At 36.0% G+C, this 22,479-nt stretch overlaps 1 protein-coding gene across 4 annotated transcripts in view; it reads left to right on the forward strand.

Moving 5' to 3' along the window:
* Positions 1 to 22,479, forward strand: part of LOC125665591 (calcitonin gene-related peptide type 1 receptor-like) — an 86,609-nt gene that overhangs the window by 38,658 nt on the left and 25,472 nt on the right. For all 4 annotated transcript variants that reach the window (XM_048898303.2, XM_056152326.1, XM_048898302.2 and 1 more), the window contains one exon: positions 19,561 to 19,686. In XM_048898303.2, coding sequence (XP_048754260.1) covers positions 19,561 to 19,686 — 126 coding nt within the window. The remainder of the gene's footprint in view (positions 1 to 19,560; positions 19,687 to 22,479) is intronic.

Below are 22,479 nucleotides of genomic sequence, written 5' to 3' on the forward strand. Positions count from 1 at the left end.
AGTAACAATATCATGACGTATATTCATAAAAGCATCTTGTCATCGCTTTAGTAGAAGCTCCAGTGCGTAAAACTCATTTCACGCGCCCGCTCCCAATATCGCGAAATGTTTAGATCCTGTGCAGTATAAGACGTGTGGCAAGGTGTCAGTATTGCTGATCACAATAGGTACCCCCAGTAATTATTGGGGAAGAGTCTAGTTTTCTCATACAAATTGGTAACATGCATGACTGATCTATTCAAATAATCGCGAATGCTTGATATTGTCAAGGTAACTGAATATACACATAAATACAAAATGCAGAGCACAGAACACCGACAGAAAATTTAAAAATAAAATGTTTTCGTTATAAATCTGCATCATATTTTTACAGGCAATTATCCTGATAATTTTCATGACCAGCGGACCCAGTCTTATTATGTAGTTGCCCAATCTCCATTGAAATACTGCATTCATCACGTGAAGTCAACATTCTAATATACAAAAAAACCCACTTACACACAATATGTCCAACGAGCTGCCGCGCGGTATTCATCGACGACAGTAAAAATACATTTTATAAGGAGCCAAATCATAGATTTCAGAAATTTATGTCCCGTTAACATACGACTGTCTATCATATCAAATTTAGCATTTAACAACTTGTGATAAAGCATGTCTCTCCAATGTATTGATTGACGTACGAGTTAGAAAAGCCCAGTTCAGATTATCATAAATTTACTTCTTTTCCTCCGTCAGCTTGCGAAATCGAAGCCATTTATGTGCTAAGTTTACGTGCTTGCAATGTGCGTTTTGATGATAGTTGGAATGACGTGACGGGGACCGCCGCGGCGTATTGTAATTACGTGATAACCACGACCACAACTAATCACGTCATAATGTAAAACTTATACGGTACCAATTTTGATGCACCAGATGCGCATTTCGACAAATATCTCTTCAGTGATGCTCAACCGAAATGTTTGAAATCCGAAATAACGATAAACTTGCTAGAGCTATTTTAGGGAAAAACAGAGTGCCAAAAAATGGAGTCAAATTCATCTAAGGATAAGAGCTATGCATGAGGGAGATAATCCTTAATTTTGAAATGAACTTCTAAATTTTATCACCCCGACTATGGCTTATTTTTTTTCTGTTTAAGCGCATGGAACCAATAAATTGTTATGAGGTATATTCCTATGGGAAAAAACCCCACACCAAGAGGTTGTGTGTTGCTTAATCTTCTATAAATTTTACTACATCTTCAATTCATCCATAAATTAAAAAATTGAGGGGTTATTGGGGGGGGGGGGCTGTTAACTCAGGTTATAGTGTATTCTGTTCAATTTCACTGTTTCCAGTGGCATTAGGTACGATAATAAAGTTTGATATTTCGCATTTCAAAAACGTTCATACCTGCTTAATCCGAAAGACAAAAAAGATAAATTTCAGTTCCAGAGAGACATGCTGCAATGTGAATGAAACCGATAGATTGCAAGTAATTTGTATGCTGCTGCCACATATATCACAGTTTCTGATGACGTTGCCACATATTTGGAATTCTCGCATCAGTAACATGGCTCCGATTTTGAAGACGTTTTCGACAAACATGTCTTGCACGAGACCGACTCCACTGTGGACGTCCCTGCATTAGACAACTTCACACGTACAATTCATATCTTGGCACACTGATTTTGACTACGGATTATTCCTTTTACCTTTCAAGATATAGGGCTTACGGCGGGTGTGACCGGTCGACAGGGATGCTTACTCCTCCTAGACACCCGATCCCATCTCTGGTGTGTCCAGGGGTCCGTGATTGCTCTACCCTCTATTTTGTATTGCTTATAGCAGTTATGAGATTGATCACTGTTCGTTATCTTTACCTTTCATCAGAAATATATATCCTTTTGTTCCAACAACTCTGCGGTTCATAGATTGCCCCCATTGTCTTTACGAAAGATTATAGGTTTAATGAGGATATCTCTGACGACCGTGTCCAGGTATACCGTCGAACACTATAATAAGGCCTGTGTTATTCAGTGCTAGCACCGTCAACTGGGAGGTCGAAGAATATGTATTTTGTTATAACACCTGATTGTTGGTTAGTTGGTTGTTTATTATTTAACGTCTCGCTCGAGAATATTTCACTCATATGGAGACGTCACCATTGCCGGTGAAGGGCTACAAAATATAGGCCTATGCTCGATGCTTACAGCCTTTGAGCAGAAAGGGATCTTTATCGTGCCATACCTGCCGCGACACGGGACCTTGGTGTTTACGGTCTGATCCGAAGGACCGCTCCATTTAGTCTGAGAGCCTATTCGAATCCGGATCCCCACGGGATACACTTGCTTGTCATTCACTATTTTGGACAGGAGCGACGTTTACGTTGGTGTCTAAATACTCTGACAACGTTCAGATTTCAAACATTTAACAGAACATCGCGGATGTGTTTTTGCGTAATTGATTTGATTAACTTGTTGCCCCGATGATTACTGGCAGTGGCGAGCAAACAAATTACTAAACGCGTAAAATCATATCATAAACTGTTACTAGCCAATCGGGGTTGTAACTGTGTCATCTAGAAGCATTTATACATATTTTTGAACGTTTTAACTCACACTTTCCTATACGCACAAATAAATGGCATTGCTCGCATTTTGCTTGAATTTATGTTGCATATTACCGGTAATTCCTAACATGTGGAACGTATTCTGAACCTTCTGGTAGGCAATAAGAAAAACCAGTTTGGGCAATAACCATGAATTATTATGTTGTGGAGGTATGTAAAAAAGAGAAGACATGATAATCTGGATAACCGATTGGGTATGGTTGGTGGAACTCAAGAGGTACCATCAAAATTATCCTATGGGGTGCCCTTCTAATCTTTGGCGGTCACAATTTCAAACGCCTCGACGGTTGATTGGCCAATCCATTTATTACCAGGGATATATCTATTGAGCTATGGTTAAAGACCCAAACATCAGCAATCAATAATCATTAAACCTTCATTTAGCGTTTTCTGTGTTTTAATTCTTCGCCGAAGGTTTGTTTGATTGTAACAATAGTAGGTATGCTTGTAAAACAGTCGCATAGAATTATTCCATGGTTTTGGAAACTCTGTTTACGTTTGACAGGAATGCTTACTCCTCCTAGGCACCTGGTCCCACCTCTGGTGTGTCCAGGGGTCCGTGTTTGTCCAACTATCTATTCTATATTGCTTATAGGAGTTATGAGATTGATCACTGTTCGTTTCATTCACATATTAATAAAAATATTGCCTAGGGAAATCAACAAATTCCTATACCTATGTTGATTTCACAATAAATAACTCCAATGGATTTGTGAGTGAGATTTGTCTAACTTTTATTCTTCGTAATCTTCGTAAGAGAGTTCTGGTGAGCTTCTGACAGTTTGTAAATCCAAACACGCCACTGACAAACAAACAGAAGGTACAGAGGTTTCAACAGTTTCGTTTAAAGTCAGTATTTCGCAAATTCTATGGTCATTATAACGATATCATTTACCCATGCAAACTGGCATTGAATCAAATGCTGTCTGACGTGTTCCATACCAATCCATTAGACTGTTCTTTACACACTGATTTTGACTACGGATAACTCTGTTTACCTGATCAAGATATTGGGCTCACGGCGGGTGTGACCTGTCGACAGGGGATACTTACTTCTCCTAGGCACATTATCCCACCTCTGGTTTGTCCAAGGGTCCGTGTTTGCCCATCTCTCTATTTTGTATTCTTTATAGGAGTTACAAGATTGACCACTGTTCGTCATCTTCACATTTTCCAAGAAGAGATCACAAGCATAACTACCAGATATAACTGTGTGCATTTCATCTCCTTTGACAGTTAATTTAAAGTAAAACTTTAATCCAGTTTTTTTTTTCTAATTAGAAAAAAGGTTCTCTTGCATAAGTTATAAAATGCAGGCAAAACCCCTGACAGGATGAATTTTTGGTAAAGGGCCTCAAAATATATGTTCAATTTATAGAGCGTCAGAAATGCACAGTTTAGCATATTTTGTCGTTGAATAAATACTCAATTACACATCGACTTAAAGTTTTCAGCACATACCAAAAAACGAAGAAAAATCTATTTGCATGTCTGTGGACCTCCATTCTATTTATAGCAACAATAAAATGCAGAAATCTTAGCTTCATAATAACGCATGTATAGTGACTGCATTCATAGTTAATGCAGCTTAAGACGCAGATTACGGCCTTTCATAATGCTGTCGTCGTTTTCATCTCAGATTGAAATCTCATTTTACAGACGAATTCCCCCAAAAGCAAACTCTAGAACGAGAGTGTCATAATTTATGATATAGATTGTTGATTGTTGTTTGGATACTGTGGAAACAAGTATAAAATGGTCTGGTAACATAATTTCAAAACCATTAGAATATATTGCGTTTAGTATTTGACAAGATGAGCCATTGATTGCAAGGCAAAACCTGAATTATAATTGTGCATCACAAAGAAACAGAGTATGTATATTATGGCTTGATCTATTTTATGATGAAAACAGCTTGCGGCCAATTTATTCATTTTGGTTTCTCTGAATGATAAGGATCTTTTCATAAATAATTGACATTTAGCTATAGGTTTCCCCTCAAGACGATATCAAAGTATATCTACGACCATTGTATTGAAGCAATTTCCCCCCTACCACTTCCCATATCTGATTCACTTTAGAATATTATAATGCTGATATTGAACCACAACAACTGCAAATAAATTGTTTTTAGATATCATTGGATGCTATGATTAATTTCAATCTTAATAGAAATGCAACTTTCCAAAATTTCATGATCTAAAAAAAATGATTTAACAGGAAGCAAGACCGATGTTTGAGGCGTTCTCTTCAAATTGTGTAGAACCTCCTAAGAAATCGGGGGCAGTGCCATGACGTCATGTTTGCCTGCTTTCCCTTAAAGGGTATAAAAGCAGTGTTCGATTATTACATTCAGCAATATTATATGAACAACATTATGTTAACAATATCAATTACCAAGGGAATGAGAAACAGTCCTAATCTCATTGTGGAATATTTATTTTAAAACACTTGAACAATACAATTTGTCGTTCATTATATTTGTGAAAATGCGAGGATAATGTACATAATGTACAGTGATCAATCTCATAACCCCTATGAAAATAAAAATACAGAATTCGGAGTAAGACAAACTCGTACCACTGATGACAGCAGAGATGGGATCAAGTCCCTGGGAGACGTAAGCATCTCCTGATGTCCGGTCACGTCCGTCCTAAGGCCTTTGATATTGAAAACGTAAATGAAGTAATCCGTATTTGTATTGCAATTGTAATTACAAGATTTATATAGCGCTCTATTAACGTTTTCTAAAGCGCTTTACAAATGTGAAAGAAAAGGTAATATAAAATCAATGTGCACATACATGTGAATAAAATATTCATATTGTCAGAATTAAAATGCATAATTATTATTATTATTATTATTATATTGGTCAGGATATAGGGCTCACGGCGGGTGTGACCGGTCAACAGGGGATGCTTACTCCTCCTAGGCACCTGATCCCACCTCTGGTGTGTCCAGGGGTCCGTGTTTGCCCAACTATCTATTTTGTATTGCTTGTAGGAGTTATGAGATTGATCACTGTTCGTTATCTTCACCTCGCATATAGCGCCTAATGTAAGGATAAAATTACCTTAATAACATATAAAACAATTTAAAACAAACCTTACGAATAATTAAATACAAAGAAAAGACATAAGTATAATAAAGAAAAACTACAGTTCAAATAGCAACTGAAAGTTGTTGGGTTTTTTCACACAAAAATCACAAATTAAAAGCTAATCTAAAAAGTTGCGTTCTGAGGTCCGCTTTAAAACTAGACAGTGACGTACATTTTCTGAGTTTAAAAGGCAGATAGCTCGAGAGACTCGATGCGGCCTTATCCAAACGTTGATCCCCATATGTTTTCGTACGTGTCCGAGGTACCTGGAGAAGATGCAGAGATTCGGATCTTAGTAATCGTGTAAACTGTAAGGATATCCTTTATGTAAACTGGAGATAGGTTATTGAGATATTTGAATTCTGTATTCAACTGGAAGCCAGTGAAGATCTATTGGAACAGGAGTTATATGGTCGGATTTTTTGAGCGTGTTATTAATCCTCTAACTACTAAAGTTCATAATAAACCACATGGTTTTAGCGAAAGATTAATGTAACGTGTGGACATAACAAACAGTGATCAATCTCATAATTGCTATAAAGAATACAAAATTAAATGTAGGGCAAACTCGGACCCCTGGACACAACAGAGATGGGATAAATTGTCTAGGAGGAGTAAGCATTCCCTGTTGACCGGTCACACCCGCCGTGAGTCTTATATCTTGATCAGGTAAACGGAGTTATCCGTAGTCAAATTTATTACGTAAATAACTGCCTTACAATTTGTATGAAACACGCCACACAGCATTCGACTCAGTGACAGGTTGTATTTAAAAATTAGATCGATGTAACGACAATATAATTTTTAAACTTCTGACTTTAAACGAGACTGTGGAAACCCTTATAACCCTTATAACATCAACTTGTTTGTCAGCAGCCTGTCTCGATTTAAAATCGCATTTTGCGCAGAACATGCTCTCGTTTACTGACTTAATTGAGAAATATAAACATTATATCTAGCTGATAATGTACTATTGCTACATCAAAATGGGAAGATGACGATGGAGAAGTTGAAGTCATCCCGTTTGTCATAAAGTTGAGTTGTTAGTTGGCCGTTAATATCTATGTTCAAATATTCAGCAGATTTCGAAGGCTCTGTTGTGTCCTTTATTTTGATTTCACTGGGCTATATAGAATTAACATGAATGAAAATTAGTATTGTATGAATATATAACGGCATCAAAATATCTAAATGTCGGGTTGAAAGCCGTATCAAGAGATTTTTGTCTGATCTAGAAGCTTTTGAATAAGATGTCGTAAGAATATAAAAACCGGTCAGCTATTAAAGGAGCACAATTCGTGCCGAGGGAATTCCGATAGACTGTTGGAAGAACTCATCACCAAAGACAACGAAGATATTGTCAATGAAGAACTCCAGCGTGTTTAAGTATCAACTCCAGACTACGTTTTAATAGTATTAGAGTGATGTTTAGTAAAATAATTTTTAGATGACTGGTCACAAAATATGAATAATTTCCTGTTCTATTTTTTTTTTTAAAGAAGCAGCTGTCTATGATATCAAAAAGTAATTTCTTTGATTTATCACGACGAATGTTTATGTAAAATGTTGAAAAGGCATACGTTTTGATGTTGTTGATTTGGAAAACGTTTTGTGATTTCAAATTTAGTAAAGGTTTTTTTTTTTGGAATTGTTTAGAATCCACATTTGATTTAATAGTGTAGATTATATTTTCCTCTTCATACGACTGTACTATAGATAGATAGATAGATAGATAGATAGATAGATAGAAGTTATTCATTTATCTATCTATCTCTCCTCTATAATGTAATCGTATACTGTAATACGTCACACCTTATGATTATTCTGTTGAATCTGTTTTATACGCACATCTTTAGATGAGACGTATTAAGGTAAAGCTATGCTTGCACATCCGTACGCCCATCCATGGTTTTTTAATTCTATTTTCATTCCGCTGAAACTTGCTGTGTAAATTTGTGGTTCATTCTAGATCTTTTGACTACAAATTCCCCAGTGTGCCTGATTAAGATGGATATGTAGGGGTCACGGCCGATGTGAACGGTCTACAGAAGATACTAATAGAATCCTTCATCAGTACGATTGCGGAATAGGGAAAGTCCAACGAGGGGACAAGATTCGCAGTCTAGGACGAGGCTTTGCCGAGTCCTAGACAGCGAATCTTCTTCCAGAGGTGCAAATTCCCTATCCCACACGAGTAAATAATGATTGTAAACTAAATTAATCCAAGGTTGTACACCAGAAAACTATACTACATTAATATTTAAAGAAAACAATGCAAAATATTTTTACTTCATTGTATAACGTAAATTTTCACCGTGTAATGTAAATCATAGAAAACATATGACGTCACAAGCAAATGTCGTAGCAGCAGTGTGAGACTATAATACGCTCTTATGAGTAGCCATGAAATATAAGGTGAATCCACCCGAGGGTTGCAAAAAAGCTGTGAAACCCGAGGCTTTGCCGAGAGTGATAATGTGACAATTACTCCTCCTAGACACTTGGCCGGGATTTCTCGAAAAGTCTGAGATCTTAATCAAATTATGTCTGCTCAAATAAAAGAAAACTCAAACTTAAGTTGGAGATTTGTTTTAGAAATCCAAGCCAGATCCAACCTCTCGTGTGTCCAAGGACCCGTGTTTGTCATAATCTAAATTTTGTATTCTTTAGAGTGATTTTTGTTCGTTATTTTCAATTTTTCACCATATTCGAATTTTGATCCATTTTGACTTTCCTTGCAAGACTTTTGCCCCTTTAATTAGATATATAGATTTAATGTTATACGGAGGGTACATGATTTATCCGTCTAACAGATTTCAAATGAGGACGGATTTGGTTTGCTCAAAGTATGGGTATTGAAGATGTGCATATGTCAAGGAGTTTGATGTCCCTAAAATTTTCTGAAATATAAAGGTTGTTGAACTTGGCTATTCTTAACAAATATTACGAAAAGAGTGTTCCTGATTGGCCTGCCAAAGTTTTAAAGTGAGGACCTTCTCATTTTAGAGAGTGTTTGTATGGATATTGAATATGTTCATGTGACATGGATTTTGATTTTCTTAAATTTCTTAAAGAAAATTAAAGACTGTTGAACTTAATAAGAATTTATTCACTTTTAATGAAACATTTCAAAGTGAATACAGGGTTTGTCCGTCTCGCTTCTTTCACAAGGCCTTTGTAAACAACTTTAAGATTTGCGTATTACTGGGATTTTGCTTGTCAGCAATTTTGAAGAACAAAAACCAGGTTGTTGAATTTAGTTAATTTGGAGGAAATATTTTACACATACAGCTATTGGTTTGTCTATTTGCCTCATACCTTTTAAGTAAGGAACTTATATCCATACGATACGCAGTTTATGATGCCTGATGCTACTATCAGTAACATTCTATCATTTTCTATTTTCGGTGTTCTTATTGGGCCTTAGTGCTGCGTTCTCTTCGGCTCCTGTAGGAAACATACACAGTCGGGGTGGAGAAAGATGTACTTCATTTTTGTTAGCGTTAACACGCGCATGCTACCTACATCATAGTAAGTAGTCACCGGGCGCTACAGTGGTCGCTAGGATAAAAAGTAATTGATAATGCCTTTGATAGCTGATAACAGAATATTGTATATATAAATTCTTTATGCAGTGCATTTGCCGCATTCTTGGGGGTTGATTTCCAGTGAACAAAAACATTTTTAAAAAAAACATTACAAAGAAATGTAGAGAGCATTGGATGTTTCAAATACAAGTCGTCGCACAGAGGCTAATATATGAAAGGCGAAGATAATGGACAGTGATCAATCTCATAACTCCTGCAAGCGATACAAAATAGATAGATTGGCAAACACGGACTCCTGGACACACCAGAGGTGAGACCAGGTGCCGAAGAGGAGCAAGCATCCCCTGTCGACCGGTCAACCCACAATGAGCCCTATATCTTGATCAGGTAAACGGAGCCATCCGCAGTCAAAATCAGTGTGCCAAGAACAGCCTAACAATCGGTATGAAATACGTCAGACAACATTTGACCCAATGATAGGTCGTGATGGCAAACTAGATCGTTATAACGACCATATAATTTGCGAAATGCTGATTTCAAACGAGACTGTTGGAACCCCTCCACCATCAACTTGTTTGTCAGTAGTCTGCTTCGATTTAAAAACTGACCATAAGCAGAACAAGATCTTGCATATCGAATCAGTTGAGAGATGTGAACACCATATGCAGGTGATAATGGAATATTGCTACATAGATATGGGAAGTTGACGATGGAAAAGTTGAAATCATCTCGTTTGTCATAAAGTTGAGTTGTTAGTTTGCTGTTAGCATCTACTTTCAATAAAACATCTAACTATGAAACAGAAGTGGACGACTCTATGGGGTCTTTGATTTCGACTTCACTGGGATATATTGAATCGACATATGAATGAAAATTATTATTGTTAATAGATAATACATCGTCGATATGTCTAAGTGTCGAATTGAAGGCTCGCGTAGACGTTTTGTTAATAAATTCTGCTCAATAGGAATATAAAAACAAGTCAGCTAACACAGGAGCACAATTCGTGTCCATGGGGATTCCAACAGACTGTCGGAAGACCTGATCACCAAGGACCACGGAGATGTTGTCAATGAAGAACTCCAGCATATTTTTTATTTCAATTTTAGAGTACTTGTGCTTGGAAGCAATGTGGTATTTAACAAAATAATTTTTGGGATGACTGATCACTAGATAGGAATATTTGCGTTTTCCATTTTGTTGCAGAATCAACTATGATGTCAAAAAGTCTAGTCTTTAATTTATTGTGAGGAATGGTCCTGTAAAGAGTTGAAAAGTCATACGTTTTGATGTTGATGATTTGAGAAAAGTTTGTGATTTCAAGTTTATTAAAGTTCTTTAGAATTTTTGAGAATCCACATTTGATTTACACCACTTTTGGCATATGTAGCCGCACAGTACGTTTGAAGTTTCACCTTCACAGCTGTTAATATTTCCGTGAGGAGCAACGATAGGGGCTTGGTAGAACATTTACTGGATCCAGCACTGTATCTTTGTTTGTAAGGGTTTTTATGAAGTTGAGGAATCCAGTATAGGTACAGTAACTCATATTCATCCGACCCATTGACTGGGATATTAAATATGTCTAAAACTGAAGCATGGTTTTGAAGAATTTCGTCTTTTGAAAGGGCAGTTGGAGTATAGGTACGATTACCAAAAGTGGAAGTAATGCCAAGTTCGTTTAGAATAGTTGTAATAATGAGCATTACAAACAAATGTTGTTACAAGCTTTGTCAGCTGGAACCAAAATATATTCCTCATGTACATTGTAACCTATATATTTCTTTTATCACTTCTGATTTACTAAACACAGAAGGGTAGGTGTTACGTACTTTTGTGTTAACATGTCTAATTCAAGATTTTAATATTCCTTTTGTACTTTTGATCCATTCTGACACTGCATCAAGTTCTTCTTTATCGTATTTAGCGCATCGTCTGGCATAATCCTCGACAGAATTCATAATGGAAATGAAGTTCTGTCGCCAATTGAATGACAGAGGTTTTCTGTATTTAGGACCTTTTAGAATAAGTGATTTGAGGTCCTCATTTTCAACTATATCAACATCACCGGTAATGACATGTCCAACTGGACTATAGTTGAAAGAAGATGAAGAACAAGAACATGTAGGTGGATTAAGTATAAGATGGTCTATATCTAGTCACTGCAAAGTTTGTTTAGAATTGAAAGGTTTGGATGCAATAGTAGAAGTATATTTGTAGGAAATATTGGGTGTAGACTTGAACTTGAAATAAGTTGGAATACACGAGGGAACTTTTTTATGACGAAGAATGCTGCTCATGTTGACGGCATCTATTCCTTTGTTTGTAAATTTGAGCTTAAGGAACTGGCGGTACGATTTGGAATGAATATAATCCATGATCCTAGGTGATTTAAAGAGCCTGTGATTGGCAACTCCATAATCATAGCGTCCAGTCTATATTCAGGTGTTGAGAAATGCAAGTATAGACTAGCTGTACTTCTCGAAATAACGTATGTGAAACTCTCAATGGAACATAGTAGACAAGAGTTTTGTGCGAATATGATGTGGACTCAATTGTCTGTTGACGTAAGGTAAAAGTGAATCAAACGTGACATCATTTATACTTGGTCTTTTATATGAACGATGTCCATGACTGCGTTTCCGTCTTTGAGTATTGGGGAAAAGTCCCATCACATTCACGCTATTTCCTCGTGGACTAGTCAAATTATCCACATCATATACATTATCATTGAATCTGTATGAAAATACAGTGCCTAGGGTCCTGATCCAGTGATCTTGTCATTATTAACATGTTAGATAAATGCTCAATCAAACAGCACCAATCATATCTCGCAATGCATTTTTTTAAAATTCTAAATCATTGCAATAAATTTTCCGAACAATTCGTTCACATTTTGGCTTCATGTCTAGAGCATATTTCCTAGAATTCCTAAGGACAGATTTCACGATTTTTACTCCCAAATTTTATTTTTCACTTTTAATGATCAAAATTTCCTGTCTAATGTGTTTAAAGGGTTTCACAATAAAATTAAGATTAAACATTATGACAGAAACTCAATGTAAACTGTTCATTATTTGTTTTGTAAACAAAGATTGAGGTTTGTTTATTTTTAACATTTTTTAAAACGTGAACCAGTCCCTATGAAATAACATACAACTTGAAGGTGATAAAAAACCGGATGATTTGTATCAAAGTTTGCTAGCAATTTTCGAATACTTTAAAACTTATGCGCAGGTGATTTGTATCAACGTTTTCTAGCTTTTTCGTATACCTTAATTATGCGCGGTGGAGGCATTAGACACTAGTGGGAAATGATATTTGATGATGAAGAATTGACACCTACAATGCAGATTTCATTGCGCTCACGTGGCTACGCTTCATTAATCAAGACTTACCTCGTCTTATAAAGCAAATATGTATGGAGCTCCGTTCACGTACAGTCACTAGCATCCATAAAACTTGAGATATCACAATCCCTCGCTTTACTACTCGAGGAGATCCGTACTCCAGATGATGCTGGGGTTATGCGTTAAACTACTTCAAGTTGCTACACCATTCTCGCCTCTGCATTTTATTGTAAGGGTAACGGATTCATTCATCAATGACGTATAAATCATATCCTGTGTGCAAACAAGCCAGCTGCAATATCCGCCACTTCCTCGGTTAATGCAATTTTCTTCTAGAAACAAATCGAAACTACATGGTCATGGTTCGGTAAATTGTAGGGATTCTAAATGAAGATTACGACGATACTGCGTTGCCTGAGGATGGCCTATTTCAACTCCAATACTGTGCTGAGAGTGATGTATCGAATCATGTATCTGTCAAACGGTCACTTTACTTGGATACATTTTATGATAATCGTACGTTTAACCATAGACTCAGGCGCAATTGCCAATCCGATTCGGATGTTTACTGTCCATCACCTTGATGTCAGAGTATATTTCAACATGCTTACTAGGCTAACTGCTCATACAAATTCTTGGTAAGTGCATTTACAATTTACTCGTGATGACAACGAGTTTTGTTTTAAAGGACTTGTCATAGTGCACTTTAACGTTGGAATTCCAGTTGGGATACCATTTGTGGAAAGTTAATATGTCGATACGACCAGCGAGAAGACAATAATTCATAGGGGATGTCATTGTGTGCTAATGTAGTAAGAATTCTATAACAGGTGGGCATATACATGGAATAAGACGAGCTGATTTCATCAAACACAGCGTCGAAGAAATTTCGTTAAAATGGAAGCACCAGATTCTGTCAGTTTTGCAACACCCTCTTCGCTTTGGAACCCTATGCGACTTCTGATCATCTTACTTTTGGTTGATTTCAAACTGATTTCGTAAAGAGTGTCGCAGAGGAAATCGTAGTACCAGATTTTATTTTATTAAATTCGCGCTGTTGACATACCAGTACCAGACGATAGCTATAACCTTACTTCTATCACCACATTTCCTCATAGAGACACAAATGCATACTCATAAATAGTTAGATTACATTTAGAAAACATTTTAACTTTTGATATGAAATCAGAATTCCTAAAGATCATGTTGAACTGCAATGAGTTTTTTAGGCTTAACATTGGATGGTTAGAATGGTAAAGATGGCAATCTGAAATCAACATGGGGCCAGTGAGGCCCTTTCATTTGCAGTACATACCAAACATTTCAGAACAAACATAATTTGATTTGTGCACAATGCTTGCACTCTTACATTCCCTGCATTGTGGCATTCGAAAAATAATGCAGAAGTGAATTGTCTGCATATCTAAGGGTTTTTACCTTCTTGTCAGTTGTTAGTCGATATAAGATTTCAATCCAACATGTCACAAGGTCATCCATCCATACATCTGATTTCGCGAGCAGAATGGTGCCAATCTCCGAGAAACCAACATGCCAGATTTGCATTTTCATCTCGAAAACACACAATTGAATTGTGAGGAGTGTTACAACCCAGGACGTCATACCGGTACTTGAAAAGGCTTCGATACCATTCCACAGTAAGGACACCACTTCCCAGTAAGGCTGCTTGGCTATGCATTCATGATGTTCAGACTTGCGTCGTACTTATCAACACTCAATTCAAAGGGCACGACCAAAAGCAATATGAGTGAAAAATTCTCGACGGGACATAACACGTGCAAACATACCATCAAAGGGAAATGTAAACGATGAAAAATTGAATATAACGAACAGTGATCAATGAAAATATGAAGATAGCGAACAGTGATTAATCTCATAACTTCTATAGGGAATGCAAAATAAAGATTCCAGCAAAAACGGACCCCTAGATATACAAGAGGTGGGGGGTCAGGTGCCTAGGAAGAGTAAGCACCACCTGTCGACCAGCCATTGTCGCCATCCGCCCTATGTCCTGATCTTGATCAGGTAAATAGAGCAATCCGTAGTCAAAATCAGTGTGTAAAGAGCGCATAACAATCGGTATGAAACACGTTAAATATAGCATTTACCCCTGGATCGTTACAATGTATTACGGCCATGAAATTTGCGAAACTGTTGCAACCCCTGTAACATCAAAGTGTTTTTCAGAAGGCCTACCTCGATTTAAAAACTGATCATACGCAGAACAAGCTCTTGCTTATCGAATCAGTTGAGAGATATAAAACGATATGCAGTTGATAATGGAATATTGCTACATAAATGGAAGATCTGATCACCCAAGACTACGAAGATGTAGTTAAGGACCTGATCTCACCTCTCGTATATCCAGGGGTCCAAGTGTTTGCCCAACTCTTAACCTTTTATTCCTTATATGAGTTATGAGATTGATCAATGTTTGTTATCTTCGCCATTTCTATTCATCTTCGACTTCACCATGCATGATATCATTGCACTGATTTGAAGAAAATGCCAAACACTACAATTGATCAAAGCTATGAAGATCCATCCGAAACAGTTGGAGTGAAATTGTTGAAATGAAATACAATGCAATGTATTCTTGTTGTTCGGGAGTGTGCTACGTCATCCCTGATAATAAGGGTCAGGAGACATTATAGAGTGCACTTATAGTATTTCGCATTGGATCACGTCATTTGGATGGTCCATTCCATGTTATAGATACAGATCCATGTTTCCAGGTTCTCACAAATGACCAGTTTCTGAAAATCACAGGTTAATGATTGAAATTGGATAAATTAAAATATCAACACAAAATTACAGGAGGAAATTCCCTTATCAATACCTCTGTACCTTCCCTGTAACTGACAGTAGCTGTTACGTCTCTAAACTCAGGGAGTCATAGAATAGACTCAGAAAGCAGAAACATGAATGCAGTGGAAATTCCAAAACACATGTGGGCTTTACAATCAAACCACCATGTAAGTGGGCGACCTCGATTACCTTTACTCAGGTATGAACAAATCACGTGTACCTGACCGCCATCTTGTTGTATCAACAGAACCATTACGTTATAACGTCCGTAAATTCACTGGATGGAATCCAGCTAAGTAACACTTTATATTGTGTGAAAATGACCGAATGCTATAAAGTACCAACATTCTGTTCAGCTATTCAATGCATACCGCATCAGATGAGATGACAAATTTCAGAATATCTTCATGCTCCCGATCAAACTTCCGTACGTAGACATCTGTAATGTTTCACCTTGCAGAAATTCTTCCTTCCACACTTGACTGTTTTCTCAACTTACAGTGAAGCAGTTTATAGTTTATAGTCCTCCACCAACCAGCCTGCTCCACAAGACGATTTTGTCTTGTAATATGTTGTTCTATGCGGGCGAAACCTAATGTTCTATGGTATAATGATCCTCATTCTTTCTTATTGTGTGTTCATTGTTGGAGAATCAATATCCTGTCTAGTAATGAAGAATAATAACCCCCAATGTGATGTTATGATTATTCGATTGTTTATCTCGATCACATTGAACATCTAAAGGGGCATGGACACGATTTCAGCTGAAATTTTATTTTTTCCATTTTTATTGTTTATAATTCTTAACTAAAGTATTTCTAATGGTCTACCAGAATTTGAATATCAGTTGTTGAGTTGCAAGTGAGATACAGTACTCACAAATCCTTGTTATGTAAACAATGATCGTGCTATGTTTTGTTTACATTTAGATGGCTTAATACAAAATAGCATGTTTAAAACAAAATGAAATGTGCCAAACACTAGAAACTATTGAATTGTGTTCAGAATTAGCTTGTAAATTGAAAAAATCTGCTTTAAACGAAACTTTACTAGTATATTTAACCTATGTAAACAAAAACATGACACGAGCCTTGGTTACATAACAAAAAATTGTGAGCTCTGTATCCCCCATGTACATTGGCAACTGATATTCTACTTTTGCTATAACCATTAGAAATACCTTAATTAAGAATGATATTTCCATCATGCATAGCTCTGATCCTTGGACGAATTTGGCTCCAGTTTTTTTGTTGCTGTTTTTTTTTTTTTTTTATTTTTTTTTTTTTTTTTTTTTTTTTTTGGTTGTTTTTTTTTTCTTTTTTGGCACACTAGTTTTCCTTTTAGCCGTTACAAGTTTTTTGTCATTTCGAATTTCCAAAATTTCGGCTTGAGCATCACTGAAGAGACATTATTTGTCGAAATGCGCATCTGGTGCATCAAAATTGGTACCATATAAGTGTTTTACATTAAACATTATAAACATTAAAAATGGAAAAATAAAATTTGAAAATTTTCAGCTCAAATCGTGTCCATGCCCTTTTAAATAATATTTAGATAACAAACACTAATTTCCATTATATGTACATTGTACTTTATTTATCAACACTTCCTTACAAAAATACAGTTTAATTGCTCTAGTATGTACATGTAAGTTTGTTACCATTGACTTATCGGGCTTGTCCTTCACAGTATTCTTTGTGATCTGATTTTTGTGACTTTGTGAAAACGTATACACAGTATTGTGGCCTGTGTCTCCGAACCATAAGCATTACTCTTACATGTATAGCTGGCTCTCCTTGTCTATCTATCATTCTGTATGTTTGAAGGAATGACATTTGAGGAGTTGAAAATGCTACTTGGTGACTTTTATGGCAGAATTGGAGTGACCTTATGTATCTGTAATGTCTCTTATCTCGAAAATAATCTGAAAGCTAAGTTTAGAGAAATCGCACGCGCACTCAAGATAATTGTATAGGATTTTATCTCGGAAAGACGGCGTCCTTTAGTCCAGCGATTGATGCTGGCGTGACGTATATGTTTCTTCAATCAGTGTTGAGCAGTAACTGCTTTCAAATAAATCGTTTTGATGCAAACAAACTAAACATTCATTTATTTAACATGTTTCTTAAGTAGAATTTGATTTTCGTTCAAGTGGAAAGTACATGTAGCTTACTTTGTCAAATTGAGTACCCCTTGCAATGTTTTTATAGAGAGAAAAAAATGTCATGGAACGGTTTAGGTGTAATGTGAGGATATGGAAATGAAGGTCACATGATTTTACTATAGTACCGCCGGTTGTGGTAGCTCATCGGTAGAGTGTTTGCTTTGTAACCGTGAGTTCGAGCCACGCCCTTGGAAACATGGCCGCGTCAAACCTAAGACGTTAAAAAAAGTAGTGATTGCTCCTTCGTCAAAAAGTGAAAATCATGGGTCTTTCGGATATGACCTTTAAAAAAGAAGGCCCCGTGTCGCGGCAGGCGTTGGTACGACAGAAAACCCTCACTGCTACGACCCTGCATAGGTCTAAATTTGTGGCACTTTATCCTCAGTTGGTGACATCTCAATATTATAAATATGAGTGAAAAATTCTCGACGAAACGTAAAAACAATCAATCAATTATTATGGTATCAATTTCTACTAACCGTTTTATTACGTAAATGATAGTTCATTTATCTCCCCACCTGAAGAGTGTTACATGTACCTTTAATGTAAAAACCAATGTAATACAGAGTTATCGTTCTTGCGAAAATACGGACACATTTGGGTGCAAATTCAACTACATTTACATTAAACAATTTGAGGCAAGATGCCAAACGGCTAGAAAAAGCCAAATCATCACCCCGCAGAGAAAGGACAGTTCATATACACCGTACTATAGTGTCCCCTTCAATCTATGATTTTTTGAATGCATGAATAAAGTGTCACTTAATTGCGTCATTTGACAGTGTCATGATTTCCGTTCGGTGAATGTCAATGACCGAATTAACTTCAACAAAACAGCAATAATACATCACATTGTCATTAAAACATCATCTATTGGTATACCTTATAGAAATATTGTATGATAATGCCAGGACTGAAATACTAAAACTACTATAAATTCATGTAATGCTGAACCTTTGTCTGAGCCTGTCGATAGAGGAAGCTCATGATAAGCTGCTTTTAAATCAGCGTCTGTCAATTACATTTCCATGAACGGAGCCTGCAAACATGCTACCAAGGCTCAGGTCGCGACTTGATTCTGTTGAAATAACTGATGATTTAGGAATGAAAATCCGATTTCCTGTCTCGTGCATTTTTGCACGGCGGATTGATAAAGGTTATTCTGACGTCATATATAAGTACCGCATGGAACAAAACAACTTAAAGATAAATTTTAAAAGTATAAGTTTTCTACCTATTGATAAAATCACTTTCTGGGCGTATAAGGAAACTCGGGTTACCATTAATACCATTTAATTATTTACCTCAGACTGAAATTCTGTAAAGTGACACGTCATTCAAGACTATATATAGTCGCCACGATCTATTTTTACAACAGTTGTGTACATGATAACAGTTAAACTCCATCTATCGTTTGTCTTCAAACCAATTGCTAAAATATTTTATTTCATTCCAGCTAATATCCTTTAACATAGTGTCTCATTATAAATGACTATTATGCACATCATATGCCACTTGTTTAAGTATTTTATGGAGCAATACGTGAAACGCCAGATTTCATGAAACGTATACTGTTATGAGTGTAATTGGATATTATAGGATTTTACATTCGTTTTAAGAATTTATCGCTCTGGACATTTTACTCACAAAATGAATACATGTATAAGTGCGAAACACTTTTATGTTGAGTTTGTAGGTAAAATATGTGGAGTTTACACATCGATATATTCTTCAGACAAGAATGTTTGATTCTTATAGTTCCAATTTATTACATGTGTTAAAGATTTCAAAAATTTATTTAATTTTCGTGCTGAGTCTCCGTATATTACTTTGTTTTAAGGCGCGTATGAATACATTGTGTGTTGGGGTATTCTCGTTCAGCTTTATTTTTGATCAATTAAAACAAATTGTAATAAATAACAATGGAGTTATAGGCTGTTATTGTCTGCAATTTGTAGGCCGTTTATACTGCAATGCAACATATGATGGTGTACAGTGCTGGAACCATACTTTAGCCGGAACAACGGCTATTGGCGCATGCCCAGAAGGTCACCCAGCGTCTGCTTTCTTTGACAATCCGACAGGTAAGTTTATCAGTTCTAAAAAGTTTCTTCGGGATGACCAAAATAAAGTTTAGATATGCAAACCTTTCATAATCTTACATATACGCAAAATTTGCACCCATGTGCCTCTTGGCGCATGTAAACGGAGGAAAAGCATGATTTGCACATGCGCATTTTTATTCCTAGAGCAGAAATTACCATCTAGTCAAACTAGCTGTAAATTATTTAACCACTGTAGTAACCCAGATCACGCCCATATCAAAATAAATATTATCAGCTTTAACATACGATATATTACGACTTCTGTCCGTATGTCGTTTTTTTTTTTAGTCGAAAAGTTAACATATTTGAAGTACATGTATATATATGTATTGCATCAGAAAATATAAAACACGCACTTGTCTACCTCTCAAACTTGCATATGTTGTACACTTGTATTGATCAGCTGCAACTTTGGTATAAAATTGGTACAACAGGGGATGCTTACTCCTCCTAGGCACCTGATCCCACCTCTGGTGTGTCCAGGGGTCCGTGTTTGCCCAACTATCTATTGTATTGCTTATAGGAGTTATGAGATTGATCACTGTTCGTTATCTTCACCTTGCATGTGTCCATGTGCTCCATGTTTGTTGTCAAATTAAAACCGAAATCCGCCAATTTCTTATGAAAACTCAATATTTGCTCAAACCTGTTACAATCTTATAGTTTTAAACATTTACATTGTACATTCGTGATCCTGATAAAAAAAAATTCACTAAGGCATCACCTTGAAATAAATTTTGTGAATAATTATTGAACAACCACAAACTATAACTAACAGTCGCATTGCACTTCCGGATTTAGTTTCAGGTTTGCTCAAGTAATACATCAATTTCTTTTTAATCGTCGACCACGTGTCAAATGTTCATCCGTTATTGACGCTCACCGCTGATGTAGATTTCAATAAAGCTGAGAACACTGAATCTGGACAGGAAGTAAATCATCCTTCATAGAAATCATCTGCATTAATGATTAACAAACGTCTCAAGATGAAAAAATTCTCAACGGAATATGAAAACAGGCAACCAAAAACGAACATTTATGTATCGACATGTAAGAGTATGGTATTTAATTTTTTTTTAATATATTTGTAGGGAGGGGATTCCGGGGGGGGGGGGGGTCGTAATGAGTTTCGATTAATACCAACCTACATATAACTAAGCTACTTCCAAATATTTTTTTAATGCAGATATGTTGAAATTTCCCCACATGAATTTACAGATTCTCAATTTACATTTTCTGCATTTAAAAGAAAAAATACTCGTGAAAATAGGTAACTGTCTGTTATAATCTTACCAAAGATGCACACTACCACAAATATTACTTTGAAGTAGTTTTTGCTGTTGAAATTAACATACTATATTTACGTTTTTAACAGAAACATGGCACGAGCCTTGTTTGCATAACAAAGAATTGCAAGTGCTGTATCTTATTTGAAAATCAACGACTGACATTTAATTTTTTCCTAACCATTAGAAATACCTTAGTAAAGCATTGAATACATGAAGAATGGAAAAATAAAATTTGAAATTTTTCAGTTCAAATCGTGTCGATGCCCCTTTATGGTAGCTCCATGTAAAACTTATACGGTACCAATTTTGATGCACCAGATGCGCATTTCGACAAATAATGTATCTTCAGTGATGCTCAACCGAAATGTTTGAAATCCGAAATAACTATGAAGTTTAAGAGCTAAATATAGCCAAAAACAGCGTGCCAAAAAAGTGGAGCCAAATTCGTCCAAGGATAAGAACTATGCATGAGGGAGATAATCCGTAATTTTGAAATGAATTTCTAAATTTTATAACAGCAATTAAATATACATCCGTATTTTTAAGCTAGTAACGCCATAGGTTTAAATTGCAAGACCTGTATTTGCTTATCCTTCACGCATAATGTCTTTTGAAGGAATTCTTTCACTGGATAACATAGAAACTTGGTAAACTATTGCTATTGCGAAAGTTTATATTTTCCATAAATGATCAATTACATTTTGAATTTGTTGTCAAGGGCAATAACTCCTATACTAGAAGCATTTCCTCTACGGTACATGCATATCTAGTATACTAATATTGTGATTTCCCTGATATCCACAATTAATTTATACATATCGACAGTGCAATTTTGTCATTTTAACAAGTTTTGAATTATTTTTATTAGAAAAAGTGCGATGTTCTGATGTTGGCACATTGTTATATTTATGTATGTCTGATATAAATTTATAGATCATCATCTGATCCTGATAGTAATCATGCATTATTAGCATAGAAAAGGGGGGGGGACTTAAAAGCATAACAAACTCGTCATTTTCAAATAAGTGATTGGAGTATGAAAATCCATCCAAAATTATACTGTCTTCTAATAGAGAAACCTCAAGAGTATTAATGCACCATGAAAAAAGCAATGGGGATAAGTATAACCCTGTCGTACTCCAATATTACACACTTTAAATAAGGTGAATATCGACTTACTTAGTATCAATATTTGGAATTTAATACTATTATACAGTCATGCTTATCATGAATGTGGAATATTTGACATCAATGCCCGATTTAAAGGAGCATGGACACGATTTGAGCTGAAAATTTTCAAATTTTATTTTTTTCACTTCTATTGTTTACAGTCCTTAAATAACGTATTTCTAACGGTCAACCAACATTTAAATATCAGTTGTTGAGTTACAAGTGAGATACAGCACTCACAATTCTTTGTTGTGTAAACACGGCTCGTGCCATATTTTTGTTTACATATTGATTGCAAATCTGCTTTCAACGA

This window comes from Ostrea edulis, chromosome 10 (genome assembly GCF_947568905.1).
Source record: "Ostrea edulis chromosome 10, xbOstEdul1.1, whole genome shotgun sequence".
Taxonomy (NCBI): domain Eukaryota; kingdom Metazoa; phylum Mollusca; class Bivalvia; order Ostreida; family Ostreidae; genus Ostrea; species Ostrea edulis.